We start from the raw sequence: 24749 nt of genomic DNA on the forward strand, positions 1-24749 counted from the left end.
CTATACCAGTATCTCTCCTTTTATAGAAAAGAACATTATGACACAGAGAGGTTTAGAAACTGCCCACAACACACAGCTAGTTAACACTGGAGTCAAGATTTGAACCCAAGCTGTCTCATTTTTTTGCTATGCTATAAGCAAAAAAGAAGAATTTATCATAAGACAGTGGTTACAGAACCAAGGGCAGAACTTCAAATGTGTTGCAGGATGGGCTGGAACCAGGAGATAGAAAACTATTGGGAATCCAGGCCATATTCATTCTCCTCTCTGCTCTCCAGACTAGATGTGGTAACTTTGATGGGCAAAGGGAAAATATTGGCAAAGGGATGCAATAGATCATTTCACTGATCCTAAATTTTATTTGTCTTGGAAAATCCTAGCACTGTCTTCAACTTTGGAGGCCTGGCCAAGTCATTCCGTTCTGGGGAGGTCTTAATTTCCTCATTTATAAAATGAATTTTTACCACAGGATCCCTCAGGTCCCTTCCAGTTCTAAAATTCTATGATCCTAAGTGAACCTTCTAGGGCAGAAGCTCATTAATAATAGATTTGAATGTGTGGGTTTGGAAGGATAGACTAGAAGAGGATTCTGAGGAAAGAAGGACAGAATAATGGTTTAAGTGGAGCCTCAGTGTTGAATTACTACTTAGCGCTGGTATCAGGTAAAGGGCTTTGGGGATATACAAATGGAGGACAGAAAAGACTTCTCACCTTGATCAGACCAGATTATTCTGAATGATCTACGAGCAGTACTCTCTCTGTGTGTGAGTATGAGCATGTGTGCGTGTGTGCATGCGTGTATGTGTGAGTGTGGGAAGTAGCCCCCTCGCACAGTGATTTAATCTGGTTTATCTCTTTTCTCAGCTCAGAATTTTCTACAGGGCTTTCACCTAGGCCACAGGAAGAGAGCCAGAGGGCAAACCCAAACACTCGAAAGGCCCAATGAGCAAGTTGCACATTCATAAAATGGGAGGGTTGGTCTATATAACCTCTTGAAGTCCTGCCCATTCTTAGCATTTTGTGGTTCTTGGTACTGAATAGAAAGCAACTCTCCTCTTCCTGAATGCTATGTCCTTGGACCAGAACTTGGTCTTTATTCCTCTTCTCTGTTTATACTGGCTGCCCAGATCCTTTTTCTGGGCCCCCTTTCTTCCTTAATTCTTCAAATCCTACTTGTTTTTTAACTCCTTTGGACCCTCTTTGTTTTCTTATAATTTTCTGCAGACCCCCACCCCCCACCAGATTACACCCCTGGTTTCCAGGTCTCCACCTCCATGTCGGCCCACTGCTATCTGCTTCCTGGCTCTTAAGTGAGGCTATCTCCTTGGGCTCCTCCAAGGGCCCCCTGGGATCCCTTATCACGGTCCCTCTCACAGAAGCACACCTCTTTCCAAAGCCAAAGGATCAGATACTCAGTGGCTCAGGTGACAAACCTGTCAGGTTACAGATATTGTTTCCTGAAAGACCACACTACAGTGTCAGTGGCAACTCAGGCTGCCTGCAGTGCCCTGCCCTCACCTGGCTATCCCACACAAGGTGAGAATAACCAGAACTCACCTCTTAGCAGTGCTCACCTGGAAACATGGGTCCGAGCCTCTGGCCTCTGCTGCTGCCGCTATCCTGTGCAGGTGAGAGGAACAGGGAGCAAGGCTGGGAATGAAGAGGATGGTTACTAAGAAGAGAGTTAAGAATGCAGAGATTAACTGGTTTCTTTAAAAGATAAAGGAAGATGGGCAGAGACTAGAGCTAGGGAGAAAGTAAGGGTTATGAAACCAGGTCAAGACTTTCTGTAGGCTGATTCAGTAAAGGGACTCAGCTCGCCATCCCCTTCACCTCATCTTTAGCTCCAAGCTAGAACTGGGTTCCAGGGCAAGGCTGATTTGGGTTCTAGGCTCTTCCCCTTTAGTGAGCTCCTGTTTCTCTCTTTACAGTGACTCTGGTCCCCCCTGGGATTCAGTCCCTGGACCCTGGTCTCTCCGTCCTGAAGTCATTGCTCTCCACTATGGACCAGGCTCCCCAGGGACCCCTCAGCCGCTCACGGTTCTCTGCATTCCTGGCCAACATTTCTTCTTCCTTTGAGCCTGGGAGAATGGGGGAGGGACCTGTGGGGGAGCCCCCACCTCTCCAGCCCCCTGCCCTCCGGCTCCATGACTTCCTAGTGACATTGAGAGGCAGCCCAGACTGGGAGCCAATGCTAGGGCTGCTAGGGGATGTGCTGGCACTGCTGGGACAGGAGCAGACCCCCCGGGACTTCCTGGGGCACCAGGCAGGTGTGCTGGGTGGACTCGCAGAGGTGCTGCTAGGAGCCTTAGTTCCTATGGGACCCCCTACCCCTACCCGACCCCCATGTACCCGTGATGGGCCCTCTGACTGTGTTCTGGTGGCTGACTGGTTGCCTTCTCTGCTGCTGCTGTTAGAGGGTACACGCTGGCAGGCCCTGGTACAGGTGCAGCCCAGTGTGGACCCCACCAATGCCACAGGCCTGGATGGGAGGGAGCCAGCCCCCCACTTTTTGCAGGGTCTTTTAGGTTTGCTCACCCCAGTAGGGGAGCTGGGCTCTGAGGAGGCTCTTTGGGGAGGTCTGCTGCGCACAGTGGGGGCCCCCCTCTATGCTGCCTTCCAGGAAGGTCTGCTCCGTGTCACCGACTCCCTACAGGATGAGGTTTTGTCCATTCTGGGGCAACCAGAGCCTGATGCCAATGGGCAGTGCCAGGGAGGTGAGTGCTGCCAAGTCTGGGGCTGGGCTGTGGCAGGGCAAAGAAGGGGTGAGATTGGGGAGGTCCTTTTCCTTACTGTTTCCCTCCTAGGCAACCTTCAGCAGCTGCTTTTATGGTAAGTAACTCTCTTATCAGGAGAGGAGTTCTGATTGGCTTGGGAAGTCATCAGCCTCCAGATGGAGGAGGAAACTGATGGGAGGGGTGTTGCTTAGTGGTTTTGGAACGTGACTGTCTGGGTTGGTGTCCCAGCTCTACCTTTACCTAGCCATGTGACCTTGGGGAGGTTACATTCTCATTCTATGCCTCAGTTTCCCTTCTTATAAAACATAGATAATATTAGCCACCATAGAGTTGTGGAAAGGGATTGAATGGGTTGATACTGTATGTGTAAGCCACTTAGAACAGTGCCTCGCACATAGTGTTTAATAAATGTTACCTAATAAAGATGGGGTGTGGGAAGAAGGGATAAGACTGGATTCCTCCATCCCTTACTACTTCAATACAACAATGCCAGAGTGTAGTCAGACTGACTCAGTTGCTGGGCAGATTTCCTGATATGAGGCCAGCCAAGGGTTGCATTTAAGCTACCTAAAAGCATATGAAGAAAGGAGAAAGAAGGAAGTCAGGTGGACAGAAGGGACTCCAACTGGGCTCCTCCTAGATGATTTTGTGCCTTGACAGGACAGCTCTCTCTCCCATTTCCACCATTCCAGTATTTAAACCAGTAACACCTATACTCCCAGGGACTTTTAGAAAAGAAAGCCTGTGCTTGCCAGCCCCCATGCAGGATGTTCAACTGGAGGAAACGTAAACTGACCAGATGCTGCCTGGTCCTCCCTCTACACCCAGGGGCATCCGGCACAACCTTTCCTGGGATGTCCAGGCGCTGGGCTTTCTGTCTGGATCGCCACCTCCACCCCCTGCCCTCCTCCACTGCCTGAGCACAGGTGTGCCTCTGCCCAGGGCTTCCCAGCCCTCGGCCCACATCAGCCCTCGCCAGCGGCGAGCCATCTCTGTGGAGGCCCTCTGCGAGAACCACTCAGGCCCAGCACCACCCCACAGCATTTCCAACTTCTCCATCCACTTGCTCTGCCAGCACGCCAAGCCCATCACCCCGCAGCCCCCTCCCAGCACCGCTGCCATCTGCCAGACGGCTGTGTGGTACGCAGTCTCGTGGGCACCAGGTGCCCAAGCCTGGCTACAGGCTTGCCATGACCAGTTTCCTGATCAGTTCCTGGAGGCAATATGTAGCAACGTCTCCTTTTCAGCCCTGTCTGGCCCCAACCGCCGCCTGGTAAAGCAGCTCTGTGCTGGCCTGCTCCCACCCCCTACCAGCTGTCCGGAAGGCCTGCCCCCTGTTCCCCTCACCCCAGAGATCTTCTGGGGCTGCTTCTTGGAGAATGAGACTCTGTGGGCTGAGCGGCTGTGTGGAGAGGGGGGTCTGCAGGCTGTGCCCGCCAGCAATCAGGCTTGGGTTCAGCATGTGTGCCAGGGCCCCACCCCAGATGTCACTGCCTTCCCACCCTGCCACGTTGGACCTTGTGGGGAACGCTGCCCAGATGGGGGCAGCTTCCTGATGATGGTCTGTGCTAATGACACCGTGTATGAAGCTCTGGTGCCCTTCTGGCCTTGGCTAGCAGGCCAGTGCAGGATAAGTCGTGGGGGCAATGACACTTGCTTCCTAGAGGGGCTACTGGGCCCTCTTCTGCCCTCTCTGCCACCACTGGGACCATCCCCACTGTGCCTGGCCCCAGCTCCCTTCCTGCTTGGCATGCTATCCCAGTTGCCACGCTGTCAGTCCTCTGTACCAGCCCTTGCCCACTCCACACGCCTACACTATCTCCTGCGCCTGCTGACCTTTCTCCTGGGTCCAGGGGCCAGGGGGACTGAGGCCCAGGGAATGCTGGGTCAGGCCCTGATGCTCTCCAGTCTCCCAGACAACTGCTCCTTCTGGGATGCCTTCCGCCCAGAGGGCCGGCGCAGTGTGCTGCGGACAGTCGCAGAGTACCTGGAACAGGAGGAACGGCCGACCCCACTGGGCTTTGAACCCACTGCCAGCCCCAGCTCTGTTATAAACAAGATGGAGCTGTTGGCCTGCTTCAGCGTGAGTGATCTGCCAAGGTGAAAGCCCCTGGAACAGAGGGAAGGTCCTGCAAATGATTTCTCTAATACTGAGAGGATAATAGTATAGTATAGTATAGTATAGTATAGTATAGTATAGTATAGTATAGTATAGTACAGTGGTTTAAGCATATAGCTCTGGAGTCAGACAGGCTTGGGTTCACATCTTAGTTCTGTGATCAACCTTGAACAAGTTATTTAACCTCTCTGGGCAATATTTTTTATCCATAAATGGGGCAGAATAATCATGCCACTTTTTTTTAGGGTGGCTGTAGGGTTACATAAGATAAGACATGCTGTGGGCTTATGTATATAGCAGGATACATAAACATGCAATAAATGTTATCGCATTATTATGACTCTTTGACTCTCCCCCTTTCTGCTCCAGAAAGGAAAGCGATCAAGTTGGAGGGCCCTAATTCTGTCCCTAGAGAGTGAGGATTGGATGCTGGCAAAATAAAGGAAGATAAGGCAGAACTGAGAAAAATTCAGGGCAACTACAAATCGGAAGACTTGGGTTCTGGGTTCAACTGTGTCACAAATTAGTGTGGTGTTAGGCAAATAATTTAATTGAGGTTTTCTGGGCTTCTGTTTCTTCTCTGTAGAGTGAAGGGGCTAGAATACATAAATACATAATTCATTCATCGGTTGCCTGTTATATGGAAGACACCTTGCTAGATTCTGTAGGCTATGTAAAGATTCCTTACTCCATGTTAGGGCCCACCTTTCTCAAGCCCTGCATCCAGTGAAATGATTTCAGACAGATTCATAGTAATTTGGTTCAGATCTCCAAGTATTTATTTATTGAGCCAACAATGAACCTGGCATGGAAAAAGATACAGGAGAAGTTAGAGACATCATCCGTGGCCTAAAGGAGTTTCATATCTGAGGAGACACACATACTAGCCTCAGATGAAGGACAAGCATCCTAGCAAGTGGAGTTGGAGGGCCTGAGGAAGATGCAGGAGGGACAGAGGAGGCATCTCTTGGCATCTTGTCTGTCTCCCCACCAGCCTGTGCTATGGGATCTGCTCCAGAGGGAGAAGAGTGTTTGGGCCCTGCAGATTCTAGTGAAGGTAACAGATGGAGGGGCACGTGGGTGGGCTGGGTCACAACCCAGTGAGGCCGTGTCCACAATAACCTCCTGCTCCCAGGCATACCTGCACATGCCACCGGAAAATCTCCAGCAGCTGGTGCTTTCAGCAGAGAGGGAGGCTGCTCAGGGCTTCCTGACACTCATGCACCGTTCCTGGGCCCAGCTGCAGGTGGGCACTGAGAGAGGGGGAACCAGGGTGGAGGGAGAAATCTAGGAATCAAGAGCACCTGGAACCTGGGTTGCAGAGGGCTTGCACAGTGGAAAGAGGCACTCGAGAGGGGATGGCAAGGATTGTGAGCATTTCCAGAGTCAGCATCCATTCCTGTGCCCCCTGCAGGTACCACCATCGGAGGAGCAGGCCCTGGGTCGCCTGACAGCCTTGCTGCTCCAGCGGTACCCGCGCCTCACCTCCCAGCTCTTCATTGACCTGTCACCGCTCATCCCCTTCTTGGCTGTCTCTGACCTGATGCGCTTCCCACCGTCCCTGTTGGCCAATGACAGTGTGTAAGGGCCCCGCGCCACTCCTCCTGATCCTGTCAGGGTCAGGCCAACTCCACCAGCCTAGTGCAGCTGCCTCCTGAGATCCTCTCTGTTAAAATTAGGGAGAGTCTCCTTCTGGCCCATGACAGTAGGGCTGCAAAGTACCAGCGGACAACAGTTTGGAACAGGGCCAAGGGCTGAGACCCATTACTCTCCCCAGCCTGGCTGCCATCCGGGATTACAGCCCAGGAATGAGGCCTGACCAGAAGGAGGCTCTTGCAAAGCGCCTGCTGGCCCCTGAGCTATTTGGGGAAGTTCCTGCCTGGTCCCAGGAGCTACTGTGGGCAGTGCTGCCCCTGCTCCCCCACCTCCCTCTGGAAAACTTTCTGCAGCTCAGCCCTCACCAGGTAGGACATGATCCTCTTAACTTGACTAGCCCATCTGCTGCTAGGTGGGACAGGAGTCAGTAGCGTGCCTCCTGGTGAGCTCCTCCCCACGAGTGTCCCACAGTGACCCTAGCACAAGCTGACCCTCATCTCAGATCCAGGCCCTGGAGGATAGCTGGCCAGCAGCAGGTCTTGGGCCAGGGCATGCCCGACATGTGCTACGCAGCCTGGTGAACCAGAGTGTCCAGGACGGAGAAGAACAGGTACGCAGGTGAGTGGTTGTGGGGTCAGTGATCAAGGCCACATTGGGAGAGAGGTGAGGACGGCTGCCATGGTAGGTTGGGATCTTGGAAGGAAGGGGCAAGAAAGTAGGCAGTGGCCCCAGGCAGTATCGGACTCCAGGACAGAGGCCTATCTATGGCACCCATAGTTCCTAGTTTAGCGGTCAGGGTGCCTACTCTATGTACCTACATGGTCCCCACCTTAGTGCCAGCTTCCATGACCACATGAAGGCCAGCTTCGTGCCCTTCTCAGGCTGGGGCCCCTCGCCTGTTTCCTGAGCCCTGAGGAGCTGCAGAGCCTGGTACCCTTGAGTGATCCAATGGGGCCGGTAGAACGGGGGCTGCTGGAATGTGCGGCCAACGGGACCCTCAGCCCACAAGGACGGGTGAGCCCCTTGGCACAGACCTACAAGACTCCAGGTTTTCTTTGGGTCTGTGTGGAGGACTTGCCCCATCATCTCAACCAAGCTTGAGCACAACCATGCGAGTCCTCCCTCGACCTCTGCCACCTCTGTTCCTTTCTCCATGGTCATTCTCATCTGTTACCACCTCTTCCTGACCCTATGCTATTTGGCCTATGACACCCCAAATATACCCTTTGACATCTTAAACCCAATCTATTCCTATCCCATCCCGGGTTCTAAGCCCTAGCCCAGGCCCTGGGAGATCCAAATGTAGGATTAGATAGGAAGTTTAAGGTTCACGTGTCTTTTCTTTCCAGTCCCAAACCTTCTTTGCTTACAGGTGGCATATGAACTTCTGGGAGTGTTGCGCTCATCTGGAGGAGCTGTGCTGAGCCCCCGGGAGCTGCGAGTCTGGGCCCCTCTCTTCCCTCAGTTGGGCCTCCGCTTCCTGCAGGAGCTGTCAGAGCCCCAGCTTAGAGCCATGCTTCCTGCCCTGCAGGGAACCAGTGTCACACCTGCCCAGGTGGGTCTATCTCACTCTCCGGCATCCACCTTCCACCCCTGGGAACCCCAGTCAAAAGAATTATATTCAGGGATACCATCAGCTCCTCTGGAGCCTCCTTTTTCTCTGTCCCAGGGAGGACTCCCTCATCCCCCTTCCTCAGATCAAGAAGAGCCTGGAGCCAGGCTAGTCACTGGGGGTGGTAGAGAGGGAGCTGGAAGTTTTGGAGGGTAGGCCCTAGGGACTCGTTTAAAACCTGGCTATCAGGATCTCAGAGCTCTTGTTTCCTGTCCCATCCTACCTTAGGCTGTTTTACTGCTTGGACGGCTCCTCCCTAGGCATGATGTGAGTAGCAACATCTTCTCAACATCCTCCAGAGGTCCCTGTCCCCCTTTCCCTGGCTCCTGCATCTGCCCCTTTCTTCCCTCTAAGCTCGTCATACCTGTCGCTGTACTGTGATTGTTGTCTTCCCTACCGCCCTGCCTCTCTTCTTCAGGATTCTTGTCTCTCTTGCTCCCCAGCTGTCCCTGGAGGAACTCTGCTTCTTGCACCCTCTGCTGCCAGGCCTCAGCTCCCAGACACTCCAGGCCATCCCTAGGCGAGTTCTGGTCAGGGCCTGCTCCTGCCTGGCCCCTGAACTATCACGCCTCTCAGCCTGCCAGACCGCAGCGTTGTTGCAGACCTTTCGGGTAGGAGAGTGGCAGGGAGGATGAGACACTCAGGAATGTGGGCTCTGGGGAAGGAGGGGACATCTTCTCTGTGGCCAAGGAAAGCCTCCCAAACCTCCCCCCTTCCTTACAGACACACACACACACACACACACACACACACACACACACACACACACTGCCAATTCTCATGCAGGTGAAAGATGGAGTTAAAAACATAGGTTCAACAGGTGCCAGTGCAGCTCTGTGTATCCCTGGTCAGGTACGTGTGGCATCTCCGAACCAAGCCCCCCTCCATGTCCCAGGGGAGTTTCATATGGCTGGTGCTGCCTCACACACTCCCCCTGCAGGGGCCCTGAGAGTCCAGACTGGCTCTGTGCCCACCAAGACATTAGCAGCTCTCCCCAGTTCCAGAGACAGGACAGCGTGATTCACACTGGCCTCGAATGTCAAAGCAAGGAGGGTCTGAGAAATCTTCCAAGCCAATCACCCTGCTTTCAGATAAAAAGACCAAAGCTAAGAGAGGACTTTAGTCCACCAGGTGCCTAAAGAGCAGCAAGACTTGCCCACAGCCCCCTTCAATGTGACGGCTCTCAGGCGTGCCCTGCTCTAGTGGCATGGGCCATCCATCCATACCCTAGCTTTGGTGCCTTCCTGTCCCCACGGTTCCCTTCTTACCTATCACTACACTGCTACACACACCCCCACCAGCAGCCCATCCCCACCACCTGGCCAGACTGCCTGCTTCCCCTGCTCCCGCTCAAGCTGCTGCAGCTGGACTCCACCACTCTTCTGGCTAACCGAAGGCGCTACCGCGAGCTGCCCTGGTCTGAACAGCAGGTAATTCTCCCACTCATCCCAGAACAGCCCTCTACGTTCCACCTCTTTTACCCGTCAGCCCTAGTTTGGGCATGTTATCCCGAGCATCCCTTATACTTTATAATGTGATTTGTTTTGCTCTTTCCTTCTCCCTCCTCCCTAACCCTCCATTTCTCTCTCTCTCTCTCTCTCTCTCAGAGGAATGTGCATTTGGGAGAGTAGGAGGTTGGTGGGACCCACACGGTGGGGAGGAAGGCCTGGGTCCAAGACATCTTAAGTTCTTGGGCAAGTATCTCTGCTGGGGCGCTGCTCCTCGTTTTCTCTCTTGTAGGCACAGTTTCTCTGGAAGAAAATGCAGGTGCCCACCAACCTGACACTCAGGAATCTGCAGTGAGTAACTTGCATTGAGCAGTGAGTTTAATTTGACTCACATTTTTTGAGCCCTTACCATGTGCCAGGCTCCATGTGATATGCAATGGGAGATGGAATGAACGACGCGTCATCCCAGCCTTGGCTCCTCCTCACTTTAGCCTCTTGCCCTCCCACAGGACCACAACTACCCTGACTAGTTTAAGGGATTCAGAAAACCTGCGTTCAGGTCCCAGGCCTGACATGTATTTGTATCTTGGGCAAGTCATTTAATCTCTCTAAGCTTCAGTTTTTTCTTCTATAGAATGAGAACTAAAATAGTACCTACCTCATAGTATGTATTTGTGAGGATTAAATGAGATAAGTCATACTTAATACAGTGCCTGGCCCCATGCAAGCTCCCAATAGACATTTGCTGTTGTTATTTTAATCCAGTTAGTTAATCAGAACCACTGGCCAAGCAGCAATAAACAGAAATAAGTATCACCTAACCTCCACCCACAGTAAAGGAATCATGGATTTCAGAATCTAAAGACATAGCTCTAGGCTCAGTTTACCATGTGTGTAATAGAGTGATGTTGGGAATGTTGCTTGACCTCTGTGCATGTTTCTTTTCCTCTCTGATAGTGATGATGTGGGGAGCCAATGAGAGTATCTATGAAAAAACATTTCTCAAACTATAAGTTACCATAAGTGAACATCTGTACTTGTTTTGAGAGCGTTGACACAAGGAGCAGACAGACCATGGCATGTGTTGAATGAACATCTATCCACTCACACACCTACAGGGCTCTGGGCACCCTGGCAGGGGGCATGTCGTGTGAGTTTCTGCAGCAGATCAACTTGATGGCAGACTTCCTTGAAGTAGTGCACGTGCTCTATCAGCTGCCCACTGGGGTTCGAGGGAGCCTGGTGAGAGCGGTGCTTAGGCAGTAGTTGGAGCAGGGAGGTAGGGACCCTGGATACAGAATCCAGCCCCCATGCCGGACTTGGTCCTGACCTGTTTCTCCACTTGTCCTACAGAGAGCCTGTATCTGGGCAGAACTACAGCGGAGGATGACCATGCCAGAGCCAGAGTTGGCAACCCTGGGTCCAGAACTGAGTGGGCTAGACACCAAGCTACTCCTGGATTTACCGTAAGTGCTGCAACTAGAGATGCTGGCTCCTTAGAAGTCTCAGCTTGGTACTGAAGATCTGCCCTTAGGAAGTACCCTTAAGGTGGTGGTTTTCTTTCTGATGGTTATAGCCCAAAGTGGAGGATTTTATTCAAAGTTGCTCTATGTATTGACTGGCTCCCAGAACATGGACCCAACATGGGACAGCTGAGAGTGGGCAACACTATGATGTGGCCTAATATAACCTAAGCCATATTAATAGAGATAGAATATCTGAACTGAGGGAGGCAATGGTCCAATTCTGCCCTAGAGGATTGTTGTCTGCTTAAGCAACCATGTTGTCAGTGTGTGTTCAGTGGAGTACTGAAAAAGAACATGTATGAAACATGCATGCCTTCAAACACCCCGAGAAAAAGAACATTTATGAAACATAAATGCCTTCAAACACCCCGAGGGCTACCAAATAGAAAATAGATTGGCATGTTTCTGAATGGCCCTATTGGGCATCACAAGGACAAGTGACTAAAAATCAGATTCTTGCAAAATATAAGGAAAATTGGTGTAGTGAAGTCCCAACATCAACTACTCAAGAGCTATTCAAGCTTAGGCAGGATGGTCCCATAGCAGGAATGTGGCAGAGCACATTCAGGTATGGGTAAGAGTTGTGGGGAGAGAAAACTCATGAACCTGAGTCCTCCTAACAGACTCTCGGGTTCATGAATATCTCTCATAGGCTTCTTTTTCCATTTTACCCCCATCCCTACCTCATTGCCATCTGAACTGTAAGTTAGGGTAGAAAAAGGCTGGTGTTAGTCTTCCTAGGGATGAGGTGACGGTAAAAGCGGTTGACTCCATCCTTACATTTTTATAGGCCTTTCCACAGATTTTAGCCTTTGTGCTACACGGCCTAGTTCCAGTTCCAGAATTGGCAACCCTAGATAAAGTAAAGAATATCACTTCTAATTTTGGGGCAAGAGGGCTTTAAAAAAAAAAGACATTCAAATCTGTTTAAATTTATTGGTTCTTGGAGATAATTTAGGATTCCAAGAACCTGGATAAGGTGAAAGATCCTAGACCATGAGTTGGAAGACCTGAGTTCCTCCTCCGTGAAAGAGTAAGAAAAATACCTGTTTTACCTCAAGATCTTGTCATAAGGATCAAATGAGAGAACACCCAAAAGAACTTGGTAAACTGTGTAGCACTATGCAAATGAGAGAGAGGACCTCCTCACAACAAGTAGAGGAAGGGTGGCGCTGTGGAAAAGAGAAATTGGGAATAAGATCCCACCACCTCTGGGATCCTTCTTCCTAATCTATCAATGGGGGGGAGTTTAATGATATTTAATACTTGGGGTTTTGGATTCCATTAGATGGTAAGATCATTGGTCATTTCTCAGGAAGACTAGAAATATGTCATTCCTTTTGTTGTCTCCCTTTAAACACTATGATGGGAATTGCATCTGGGGCAATTTAATATCAGATCCTGTCCAGGGCCATAAAGATTGGTCTGATGTTACCTCTCTTGTCTGGGCAATGTGGCATTCTGCAATCTCTTTTCAATAGGGCTCATTTCTGATGGCCCCTGTTGTCAAATTGCTATAGGGTCCGAATGATGGATAGACTGTCCAATGAATCTATTATGTTGGTGGTGGAGCTGGTACGAGGAGCTCCAGAACAGCTGCTGGCACTGACCCCACTCCACCGGGTAGCCCTGGCAGAGAGGGCACTACAAAACTTGGTAAGAGTCCAACCTACCAGACTCAGAGCTGCTGCCTGGATAATCTTTACCTCTCAGACAATGCTCTCTGTCTTCTAGTCCCAGCCCCACACTTTTGATGCCAAACAGGTTCTTGTCCACAAGACCCTAGCCCCTAGATCCATTCCTTGAGAACCTGGTTCCTATTTCTTATCCACATTCATTAGAGTCCCCAGAAATCCCTTGGATTCCATCTCCTAGCATTTCTGCCTATCTGGGCCCCTTATTTAAGAAAGTAAACAATAGCAGTGAACATCATAGGGTTTTGAGCTGGAAGCTGGAGGGAGATAAAAATCAAAGGTTTCGGTGTCTTGATCAAAGAGTCTGGTCCCCTGAGTCAGAGGTGCATTGTCCCAAGGCCTGATGCCTCTCTCCAGGCTCCAAAGGAGACAACAGTCTCAAGGGAAGTGTTGGAGACATTGGGCCCCTTGGTTGGATTCCTGGGAATGGAGAGTACACGACGGATCCCTCTACCAATCCTGCTGGCCCATCTCAATCAGCTACAGGGCTTCTGCCTAGGAGAGCCATTTGCCACAGAGCTGGGATGGCTCCTGTCACAGGAGCCTGTTCTTGGGTATGAACCTTCGGGAACTTCCAATTCTAACTCATCCTACACCCACCCTCTTAACCACCATCATCAGTGGAAGCTCATTCAATATACTCATGGTTCCTTGGAGCCCTGAGTCCCCAGTCCTAGCACGTCCTCTTTCCCCCTTCCCTTCCCTCACAGTTCTCTCAGCATCCCAGCCTCTGATCTTCTTCCTGTCCCCCAGGAAGCCAGAGTTGTGGAGCCAGGGTGAAGTAGAGCAAGCTGGACGCCTAGTACTCACTCTGTCTACTGAAGCTATTTCCTTGATCCCCAGGGTGAGGTGAAGGAACAAGGGAGGGAGTAAGAGCAGAGAGGGGACTGGGGAGCTAAGGCCAAGGAGGCTGAGGACAAGGAATGTGAAGCCTGAATCTGGGGGAAACTGCTAAAAAGATATAGGACTTTGGAATTACAGCCGCCGCAGCTGGCCCTGACCTTCCTAGGTCTCTGCACCCTCCATCTACCTTCTCACACAGGAAGCCTTGGGCCCAGAGACCCTGGAGCGGCTCCTAGAGAAGCAGCAGAGCTGGGAGCAGAGCAGAGTTGGACGGCTATGTGGTGGGCCACAGCTTGCTCCCAAGAAAGCAGCCTTGGTAGCTGGGGTTGTACGGCCTACTGCAGAAGATCTCCCAGGTAAAACTACCCAAATATTCATACGTCTATTGGGGTGTATAGGAAAGAATATCCAGCAATGTAGTCAGTTTAGGCTCTAGGTATGCTGTGCCCTTTGAGTAGATTTGGACACTTTCTGTTCTCTGGGCTTGGGTTTTCTAATCTATAAACCACAGTGGTTAGAGGGATGATCTTCAAGATCTTTTCTAGTTCTAGGATTCTATAGCCCTCGAAATTTAGAACTCATTACATTTTTAGCCCAGGACTTCCCTTTTGCTATTCTCTTATCCCTGTTAACAGTGACCCAGCTTCTAGGATTGACTCTATGCTAGAGTATGGAGCTATCTCTTGGGAAGATGCTTAGGATGTAGGAGGGAGACACTGTGGGGTCAAAGACCTGGGTTCTGATCTAAACCTGCCATTAAATCCCTAGGCAACCTCCCTCAGTCTTCCATTTATACAATGAGGGGCTTGTCCTCTCTAGTCACTTACTTTTTCTAATATCCTTTGAGTCCTATAATTCTCACACTATAGTAATCCTTTGGCCCATAGCATCCACATCATCCTATCTGAAGGTTGGAGGGGTCATTCCACCTATAGCTATCTCTCTGGGCATAGTTTAGTTCTACACTGACCCCCTGTGCCTGCCTTACCCCTTCAGAACCTGTGCCAAATTGTGCAGATGTACGGGGGACATTCCCAGCAGCCTGGTCAGCAACCCAGATTGCAGAGATGGAGCTCTCAGACTTTGAGGACTGCCTGGCATTATTTGCAGGAGACCCAGGACTTGGGCCTGAAGAATTACGGGCAGCGATGGGCAAGGCAAAACAGGTTAGGGATGGAGAGGCCAACGTGAGGAAGCTGGTTGGGTGTAGTACAGGACACACGGGAATGGATAACTGGGTAAGAGGTGGGAGAAACAGGAATCAAAGAATTAGAGAGTTGGAGTTTGGATCCTGAGTAGGAAGTCAGAGGGGATGAGTATGGAAAAAAGGAAGCTGGTGCGGTGGGTAGAGGGAAGAAAGCAGTGGTTACCAAACTTTACTGTGTATCAAAATTACCCAGGGAGCAGGTTTTTAAAATGCTGATGCCAGGGTTCCATGCTAGACTCACTGAAGAATCTTCGTAGGGCTCTCGGGATCTGCATTTTAACAGGCATTCCCAGTGAGTCCGGTGCACATAAAAGTTTAGAACCCAAGGACTAAAGTCTGCTATTCTTCCCTACTGAGACTCTAGTGTCTTTCAGTAACACCTTAGTCAGAGGAACCTTAAACCAATCCTCATTTTACAGTTGAGGAAACTAAAGACCTAGAGAGGCAAGTGATTTGCTTACAGTTACACAGCTAAGGTCAGAGGCGTGACTAAGACCCAGCATTCTGACTCCCTAGACCAGTGCTTTTCCATTCACATTGTTCTTCTCTTTCTCCTAGTTGTGGGGTCCTCCCCGGGGATTCCGTCCTGAGCAGATCCTGCAGCTGGGTCGGCTCTTGATAGGTCTAGGAGAGCGGGAACTACAGGAGCTGATCCTAGTGGACTGGGGAGTGCTGAGCACCCTGGGGCAGATAGATGGCTGGAGCTCCATCCAGGTAACACCTTCCCTTTTCCTACTACCTTCCAACATCCATTCCACAGATCCAGGCCTCCAGGTCACCTAAAGCCCAAGGAATTTTTTCCTGTCACCCTGCCTGGCCATTCTTTCTATTTTTAAATACCTCATACTTGTGATGTGAGGAACTCTGTGATTTATTCACTTTGGGGCCCTGAATGGGTAAAACTCCCTCCTGCCTGTTTTCCCTGGCCTTCTCTTTTTTGGATCCTCAACCTTCCCCATGGCTATTGGACCTTCAGGTCTTCATAATACAAGTATATAATCCAGCAGCACTTGTCACTTCCCTAATCACTTCCCCTTCCATGAATTTCCTGTGATTTCTCTCCTTATTCTGTGCCCTCCATCCCCATCCAGCTCCGGGTTGTGGTCTCCAGTTTCTTGCGGCAGAGTGGCCGGCATGTGAGCCACCTGGACTTCCTTCACCTGACTGCGCTGGGTTATACACTCTGTGGACTTCGGCCGGAGGAGCTACAGCATATCAGCAGTTGGGAATTTAGGTCACCTGTGGAGGGAAAGGTGTGGGTGGTGGTGCTGATGTAAGGGTGAACTCACTGGGGTTGGAAGGCTCATGAAGGAGTGGTCCCATGGAGGAAGGGACCTCACTTGAAGTCATCTATACTCCCATCTCACATCCATGGACCCTATCACTGTGGCTGAATTTTTCTCCCTTTCATCCCACTCTTCCACAGCCAAGCAGCTCTCTTCCTGGGCAATCTGCATCTCCGGTGTTCTGAGGAGCAACTGGAAGTTCTGGCCCAGCTTCTTGTGCTGCCTGGTGGTTTTGGCCCCATCAGTAACTGGGGGCCCGAGATCTTTACCGAAATTGGCACAATAGCAGGTAGGGAGGCTGGACCACTGCTGGTACTAGTTGTCAGGGGTTGGTTTCCATACCATGGCTGGATTGGTGGAGGACCACTCTGGAATTCTTAAGATGGGAGTCTGAGAAGGTATTCAGGTAAGAGGTTGGAGATGTGTTGTGAAAGGTGTATGGTAGGATACTTTGGAAGAGGTTGGAGAAGGTCTATAAGTTTGAAGAGAAGGGGAAGGCCAGCATAAGACAACATTTGGACACTCATCCCACTTACTTCAACAGCGGGGATCCCAGACCTGGCTCTTTCAGCACTGCTGCAGGAACAGATCCAGGGCCTTACCCCTCTTGCTATTTCTGTCATCCCTGCTCCTAAATTTGCTGTAAGTATTGATGGGCTGGGGTGTGAGGTGACCACAGAGAGCCAGGGCCCAACAGGAGCTGCAATGGGTGTACCAATTCCTGTCCCCACCCCCAGGTGGTATTCAGCCCCACCCAGCTATCCAGTCTCACAAGTGTTCAGGCTGTGGCTGTCACTCCTGAACAAATGGCCTTTCTGAGTCCTGAGCAGCGACGAGCTGTGGCATGGGCACAACATGAGGGGAAGGAGAGCCCAGAACAGCAGGGTGAGTTCCCAAATGCACAGCCTGACCCTCCAACTCCTGACCCAAAATCTGACCCTGAACTTGGTACTCTCTGGCTCATAGGACCCACTCAGGGAGATCCCTGGAATAAAGGGGTCTGGGCAGATAGTTTCCATATATCAATGGTTCCTGGGGAACAGAGTTGTAATATTCCTTCCATACTCTGTCTCATTATAGGTCGAAGCACAGCCTGGGGCCTTCAGGACTGGTCACAACCCTCCTGGGCCATGGCATTGACCATCTGCTTCCTTGGCAACCTGCTACAAACCTGTCTCTACAGCTAAAGGGAGAGATTATTGGGAAAGAAACTTTATAATAAAGTGCAAACGGAAATGCATTCTAATTATCCTCAGGAAGCTGATGAAGAATATGGGTAAAATGCTAATGCTTTCCACCCACCTGAGAATCAGTATTCCTGGCATGCCATATCTGGAGTCTTCTTTCCATCATAAATAACCCCACTGCTTCTTTTCCTTTCCTGGAGGCTAGTCCCTCCTCACCCAACCATTAGAAATAACACAGACAGCTAGAGCATAGCAAGGAGTCTTTACTAGGACAGAAGGGAGTTGGGGGCATCCAGGGCAAGGAGAATGGGCCGCACCGGAATGAGCAGAAGTCCTGGGGATCTTGAGTCATCTTCTGGGGAGGAGGATTTAATGCTTATTGTGGACAAGAGGTGGAGGGATGCGGATATCCTGGCCTCTCTCCAGACGCCGTTCACAATCAATCAAATAGTTTACTCCATCGATGACCAGCTGCACCAGCTCCACCTGAAGGACACTGACCCTTGATCTCTGCTTCCCATAACTTGAGTTTCCTCCTTTACCACTGATTTGCCTGCTCTAGGAACTCATTTCCAGTTGCCTCCCCACTGAAACTGAATTTCATTTCAGATTCATGGGGCCCCCTCTCCATCATATTGCAACCCCCCACAGACCTATACCTGTCCTCACCCTAATCCTTAAGGATCTCACCTCTGACTTGCCCAGTCGGTCCAAATTAGAGATGTCAAAGACGCTGCCCGTGGCAGCTGTGTCCACTCCTCCAGTACCGCGCTTTTGGAGCCTTAAGTTCTCCAGGATCTTTGGGAAGCGGCTATCCTAGAGCGGAGGAGATAGGGGTTGGGGGGCAGTGTCAATAGTGGCAGAGGCTTGTTTTACCCTGAATGTGCTCAGAGCTCCTTCCCCTGACATTTCTAGCCACAATATGTCTGGCTCCATTCCAAAATGCTCACACCCTCCCACCCACACACAGCCACCTTCCTCACTCACACACCGTTCTAACCCCACAATTCCTTTACTTTGCTTAGCAGGGGCAGTTTGACGTGCACTCCTGCCCGAAGTCCAGTGCCCAGGTTAGACGGACAGGTCAAGATGTATCCCAAACGCTCATTCCACATGAATTCCCAGCCACGCTCCTGGATCAGCCGCTCCACCTGAGTCCATAAAGGCTCTGTTAGTGAAAAGTCAGGGATATGTGAACCCTCCCTTAGTCAGACCTACAGGAACTCTAGAAATATGTCTAGAACCAGAAACTTGGGCTGTGAAAAAATGACAGTGCTCTGTGTGTGTGTGTGTGTGTGTGTGTGTGTGTGTGTGTAAATGCTGTGTTATTCTCATGCATACAAGGTAATTTTGATGTTGCAAGCCCATAATGGTAAGATTACAGAAAAATATCTTGTGTGTGGAAGAAGAGAAACTTGGGGGAATGATGCATCCGGGATGGTCTAGGGAAATGAGTGGAGGTGGTAAACTGAACTGAGAAAGGGATGATTATTCAATAAGCTCAGCATGCATGGATTATCTTTGCTTTGCTAATGAGCCTAGAGTTTGGAAGGGTTCTTTCACACATAACACGAGGGTGTAGGCTTTGCAACAGGGAGAGGCAAGAAAGCCTTCTGTTAGCTGTGGAAAAAGCACATGTGAGGGGCGCCTGGGTGGCACAGTGGTTGGGCGTCTGCCTTCGGCTCAGGGCGTGATCCCGGCGTTGCGGGATCGAGCCCCACATCGGGCTCCTCTGCTGTGAGCCTGCTTCTTCCTCTCCCACTCCCCCTGCTTGTGTTCCCTTTCTCGCTGGCTGTCTCTATCTCTGTCAAATAAATAAATAAAATCTTTAAAAAAAAAAAAAAAAAAAAGCACATGTGAGAAGGCAGAGAGAGAGGTGCAAACAGTCTAGAAGAGCCAGACTCATATTATAGGTGTGCGTGAGGGAGTGGGGAGGGGAGTATAGGAAGGGTATTTTGTTTCACTTGAGCATCCTAATCATGGAGACGACCATTAGAGTTCAAGAGACAGGGGATCTGCCAGAGTGATGGACATGAAAACTACCTGAGTAAAGGGGACCCTATTCATAGTTCAGAAAAAAAACCATCACATGGTGGGGGTATCTAACAGGCTGAACAAGGGGAAACCCTTCCATCTAGAAAAATAATAATAGGAACTAACACTTACTGAACATTTATTAAGGGCCAGGCACTTCACATGCATTATCTCATTTAATCCCCACAACATAAAATGTAGGAAGCCTTATTATCCCAATTTTACAGATGAGAAACCTGAGGCATATCATTTAAAAAGTACTTTCCTACCCACTTACAGTCAGAATATGTTATGTTATTTGCCAGAAACAATAAAAACTTCCCAGCTATCGGGGTGCCTGGGTGGCACAGCGGTTAAGCGTCTGCCTTCGGCTCAGGGCATGATCCCGGCGTTATGGGATCGAGCCCCACATCAGGTTCCTCCGCTATGAGCCTGCTTCTTCCTCTCCCACTCCCCCTGCTTGTATCCCCTCTCTCACTGGCTGTCTCTATCGCTGTCGAATAAATAAATAAAAAATCTTAAAAAAAAAAAAAACTTCCCAGCTAGAATCTAAAAGAAGAGACGCTCTCTGTCTTTACAAGTCCAAAATAGAAATGTATATATGAGAACATACAATAAGAACTGGGCTTATAGGGATTCCTAATCTAGAATAGAATATGGAGAACTAATCCATATAAGACTGAGGAATTCAGTAGAGCCACTTGAGGAATTCTGAAACTTAACCCATTCCATCTTCCATTTTCCCTGGTCTCCCTCCCGCTCTCAGCTTAAAACCTAGACACGATTACTTTAGCAAGAATGAGAGAATCCAGAGCCAAGGCCTTCCTTGGCTCAGAACTGGGTGGTTACATTGCAATCGTGAACACACCAATCTTTCACTCCCTACGTTGATCCAGGCTCATACTTTTCCTAATCTGTACACTCCACACATTCCAGGCACTGACCCACTATCTCAGTTATTTCTTCTTTGTCTTATCTGGCAACTCTTTATTTACTACCTTAGACTCACGACATTCTTTCTCTCTTTCTCTCTTTCTATTCTTTCTAAACCGTGTATCCTAGTTTTCCCTGGACAGTCCTGGTATCTTGTCCTGGAGTGACTGACGGTGATCCCCTTTGCTATCAAAAGTGTCCTGAGTTGGTTGATAAATTATATAGTCTAGTCTTTGGTTTTTCCTTATGTCCTCCCACCTAGTTCCCTTATACATTCTTCTCCAACCTCTTTGAGGCCTCGACAGAATCTTTCAAATACTCTCTTCATGTTGCCACCCTTCTCCATGGAGATGACCCGAGTGTGATCCTCCTCATTCACCCAGATCAAGAAGCTCTTCTCATTGTTGTGCCTGAGAGCAGAAAACAGAAAAAGACAGGGATCAAGAGGCAGGTCGTCCAGAACTGCAGGAGATAGAGGAATAAAGGGCACTTAAGGGGCATGGGGACAAAAGAGGTAAGGTAAGCCTCATACCAGATCCCACGAGCATCTGGCCAGTCTCGAGCCATTCCTGCTGCAGTCAGCAGTGGGGACACAGGCTTATCAAATAGGAAGTGATCCTGAGGCAAGTAAAAGGACTTGGTTTAGGAATCCTCACAGTAGCCCCTGGGCCTCTAGCTTATCTGGCCCACCCTCCCCTCTGACTCTTCTTTTCATCTGCTCCTCAACCCTGCTCCCTCTCAAGGCCCCTCACGTCAATAAGCTGCTGCTGTTCAGCCTCTGTCATCTCACTGAGCCGGTAGTAACGTCCAGCCAGGTCGCCCTTGAGGCCACTCAGTGCATCCACTACAACACGTTCCACCTCTCGTCGCTCTGCCCTAGTGCAGGCTGGAGGAAGACTGAGTCCGCGGATACTTCGGCCAGTTCTGACTCTCGAGGACAATACATACCTCTCATCAAAGTAGCCAGAACGGATCTAGGGAATAAGAGAAATTAATATAAGTCACAGAAACACAGTGGGTGGGAGAGACCTTAAGGACTGTAGGGATCCTCACTGCATGCATTGGAAGGAGAAGTCCAATGGGCAAGTACTCCAACTGAAGGGGACTTTATGAACCCTCCCTCAAACTGCCTACTTTGGGGTATGGTCACTCTCATCTACCCTCTCCTCTCCATATCCGCTGCTGCTTAAGATACAATTCCTCCCCCCACACCAAGGCTAAAAGTTCAGCAGTATAATGACTCCGAGTCAGGAAATAATTAAGGTGAAGGGATTAAAGAAACAGCGTGTTGTACATAAGGCAATGCAATCAGAAATGGAATATCTGAACTACCTTGCTGGCATCCAGGTCAGTGGTATGTTTCATTGTTCGGGGGTCATATCCATTGTGTCGCTCTTGTATCACAGGATCAAACAGCTCAGCAAATACCTGATGGGGAATTAAGAGCGAGAGGGTGGTTAAAGAGAGGGGATCCCTTTCCAGGCTTTAGCTGTGGATTGATTTCACTGGGTCAGAAAACGTGAGTATGGAAGGTCCAGCCTTAAGGGAAAGTGAAGGGTCTGTAGGGGGAAGGAGCTGGGATTACTGGGAAGATGAGTTGGGTCACCAGGGAAACTCTGGTGGCCCCCTACCTCATAGGTCTCCTCATCTCCAGCCACCATGCCCACAGTCTTGATGAAGGGGTGGCCGGGGTTGTCCACGCCAGTCTGGATACACTGATCTAGCGTCCAACCAGTGGGTGTGGTCTTGTCGCAGAGCCGGGCATAGACTGCTGGGGTCAGGTGACTGGCCATGCAGTTGTTGTGCTTTCGGAGGTCTGGGTACTCAGCGCTAGGGAGGGGGTACCCAGTAACCATGGAGGGAGGGCACAGGGGGCCTAGACCCAGTGCAGTCAGCAGGGAGCTATCCAGTTAGCCATGTCTGGCTTTGCTCCTTGGGAGGAAGGGGAGATTAGAGGGAGCCTAAACCTTGGTAATCTCTTTAGGGACTTTCAGGGTCTATTCTTTCCCAACAGTTCTAGCTTCCTCTGCCTGACTGGATCAATTCCCCTAGATTCGCTCAGTTCTTTCCTACCATTAGCACATTAGGGATGGGGGAGGGGAAAGACCAAGGAGGGGACTTCAGGAAATGGGGGGAAACAGCAGGAAGGGCGATGGAGGAAAGCGAAAAGGATAGTTCCCGGTTTCTGAATTAGGGATTTCGGCAGCGTGGGTGCAGCCAGAACTCACAGGGCCAGAGCGGGTCTTGGGGGCGGGGACTGCGGATTACAGGTCCCCGGGAATGCATTAGCCTCACGGTTTTGGCCTCAATCCCTAACCCACTGAGGTCTCCAGATTGTACAGCACTCCACTCCAGAGCCTTCGTGATTATAACCTGTCTTTGTTGACCGGGTCCTCATCTCCATCCCCATCTTCGTAACCGTCCCCCCCCCCCAACACACACCCCTGCGCCTCAGACACTGATACCTCGGGGGATACAGCCTTCGTCGTTCACTGGCGGCTCTTACAGGTTCCGGGCGGAGCAGAAACCCAGCGGCTAGAGACCCAGCTCCAGCCAAAGCCAGGAGTCTGAGCCCCGGGCGGGCGGACAGCAGACGAGAGAAGGGACCAGCCATGGCTTGAGGGTCCGGCTACTCAATCCCGGAGCGGGAGCTGGCGCAGGGCAGGAACGGAGAGGGAGGATGCAACCAGGAGGACTGAGGGCCGGAATTGGGTGCGAGTCTGGAGCCGAAATGGGGGCCCGAGTGGAGGCTGAAGCGGGAGAAGGAGCGGGTTCCAACCAGACTGCAGGAGAGGCGCAATGAGCTAGCGGCGGGCGGTGGAGGAGAGGGAGGCCCCAGCCGCAGTCTCCAGGGGTGGGGCTCAAGCACGCCCCGCCTTTCCGCCTGCGACCGCGCTAGGTGTGCGGGGGCAGAGGTGGGAAGCACCGCCAGGTAGATTAGGGGTACAGAGCTCCCCAACTCTAGGCTGGGGACGCGGGCCTACCTGAGACGAGGTCGCCCAGATTTCAGCACCAAGTACAGGACAGCACCCGAGGGGACCCGAGAAAGCCGAACACCCTTCCCCCAAGCCTCTCCATTTAATTCGGAACCCTATTCGTTACTCTGGGTGTGCAAGGCTGACATTGCACAACCTCTTCTCTAGTTTTTGGCCTTCCCAGTAACCTCTTCATATTCTCAGGGGAGGCGGCCGCGGGAGAAACCGCGGAATAAGTACAGATACCAGAGAAAGACAGGAAAAATGCACAGAGGCAGACACTGGAAAAGGCGCCTAGTAGCTCAAGGTCACCTTTTCCTGAGAACCAGGAAGTGGACCAAGGCGCCCTTCTGCCACACCTGTGCTATTCTTAAAATGTTGTGGAAGGATTCCCTGAGACGAACGAGAGAAACATTAACTCTAATCCCGTTTATATTGTGTTCCCTACCCCCACTCAGTCCCAAGCCTGAAGCTCTGCCCTGCCTCCACTTCTCATGATCTCCGGCTTTTCTCCCTCCCTCCTCCTCCCCATCTTCTATTTCACCTTTGATCTTTTAATTCTTCCTGCTTTATCCAGGTTCAGAAATGTTTGCTCCCCACAGGACTCCCTCTGAGTATTCTCTGCAAGCTTGCCTACCTGTTGGTTGCACTGGGTATGGAGCTGGAGTTGGGCAGGGAATCGTTAGTTTCCTCTTTCTCCTCTCCCTTCTCTTTCCTCTTTGTAGCTTCCAGTTCCTGGGCTGGAGGGGAGTGTAAAGTGAGGTGAAGGGTGTGGTAAGATGACGGCATGTAGGAATGGAACAGGCAGGCACAGGTCTCCAACCACCACAGGTGTTGCCTCTTTGGCTCCTTAATGCCGTTTAATACAGGGTGTAAAGGGGAGTGGTGTTCAAGGGCATAAGGTTGACAGGGAATGCCTGCCTCCCTACTGGTCCTCTGTCCTCTCTCCTCCTGAGGTGTATATTCAGATTTGAGAGGGTGTGTTCCCACAGTTCAAAGTGTGACTTAGGTGTGACTTGACCTTTGTCCTGGCAGGAAAGAGAACGAATGCTGGAGCCAAAATAGAGATTTGGGGCTTCATTATGGAAAGTCAGTTAAGGTGGAGTAGGTATGGTGGTGTTAGTCCCTTCTCTCAGCTATCTTGGTGTACCCACAAGATAGCAAGATACTTGGATATCTTATTTGAGAAAGAGAAATTCCCTTCACATTGTCCTCTGGCCGCACTGATGAGACCCCACCCCTATACTCTGATTCCCTTTATTCTTCTCAGGCTTCCCTTGTGTTCCTTTTCCTCCCTTCCTCATTTGTGGGTATCCTTAGAAGCCATCCACCTCTCTTCTGTGTCTGTCATTTAATTCCTTCTTTTGGTAAGAGAGCAAGTATCAGAGAGTAGATAAGAGTTCTATAGTTAGAGTCACTTTCGAAGAGATGGAAAATGTTACCTGTGGGCTCATTGTCTAGGTTAAGGAGTAGTTATGAGTAAGCAAATATAATTACTTGGAATGGTGTATATTTACGTCGATAAAGAAGGGAGATAATCTTCCAGAGCAG

The 24749-nt window shown here is 50.6% G+C and overlaps 2 protein-coding genes across 4 annotated transcripts; one reads left to right on the plus strand and one right to left on the minus strand.

Moving 5' to 3' along the window:
• Positions 1-1582: 1582 nt before the first annotated feature.
• On the plus strand, positions 1583-17297 carry STRC (stereocilin). The gene is made up of 29 exons (XM_002913241.3): positions 1583-1628; positions 1932-2717; positions 2808-2832; positions 3567-4821; positions 5852-5914; positions 5993-6103; positions 6272-6438; positions 6635-6821; positions 6956-7071; positions 7335-7467; positions 7826-8008; positions 8294-8332; positions 8509-8676; positions 8852-8917; positions 9370-9495; positions 9806-9864; positions 10632-10755; positions 10867-10979; positions 12560-12695; positions 13091-13287; positions 13487-13577; positions 13776-13932; positions 14573-14742; positions 15342-15497; positions 15875-16017; positions 16210-16358; positions 16614-16711; positions 16807-16954; positions 17150-17297. Exons 1-29 carry the CDS (start codon positions 1583-1585, stop codon positions 17254-17256), a joined length of 5319 nt encoding a protein of 1772 aa, XP_002913287.1. The 3' UTR covers positions 17257-17297.
• Positions 17298-17507: 210 nt separating this feature from the next.
• Positions 17508-23972, minus strand: LOC100473415 (creatine kinase U-type, mitochondrial). Of its 3 annotated transcripts, none has more exons than XM_002913180.4 (10): positions 23836-23972; positions 22689-23006; positions 21855-22053; positions 21556-21651; positions 20976-21197; positions 20756-20841; positions 20510-20633; positions 18273-18407; positions 17947-18072; positions 17508-17742 (listed from the first exon to the last, which is right to left on the minus strand). In XM_002913180.4, the coding sequence occupies exons 2-10, from the start codon at positions 22835-22837 to the stop codon at positions 17626-17628; spliced, it is 1254 nt and encodes a 417-aa protein (XP_002913226.1). In that variant the 5' UTR covers positions 22838-23006; positions 23836-23972; the 3' UTR covers positions 17508-17625. The 3 variants fall into 3 exon arrangements, with proteins under 3 accessions (XP_002913226.1, XP_019657233.1, XP_034516939.1); XM_019801674.2 differs by having other exon boundaries at positions 22689-22973; positions 23836-23962; XM_034661048.1 differs by lacking the exon at positions 23836-23972 and having other exon boundaries at positions 22689-23074.
• Positions 23973-24749: the final 777 nt, after the last annotated feature.

Source organism: Ailuropoda melanoleuca, chromosome 5, assembly GCF_002007445.2.
Source record: "Ailuropoda melanoleuca isolate Jingjing chromosome 5, ASM200744v2, whole genome shotgun sequence".
In the NCBI taxonomy this organism is placed as follows: Eukaryota; Metazoa; Chordata; class Mammalia; order Carnivora; family Ursidae; genus Ailuropoda; species Ailuropoda melanoleuca.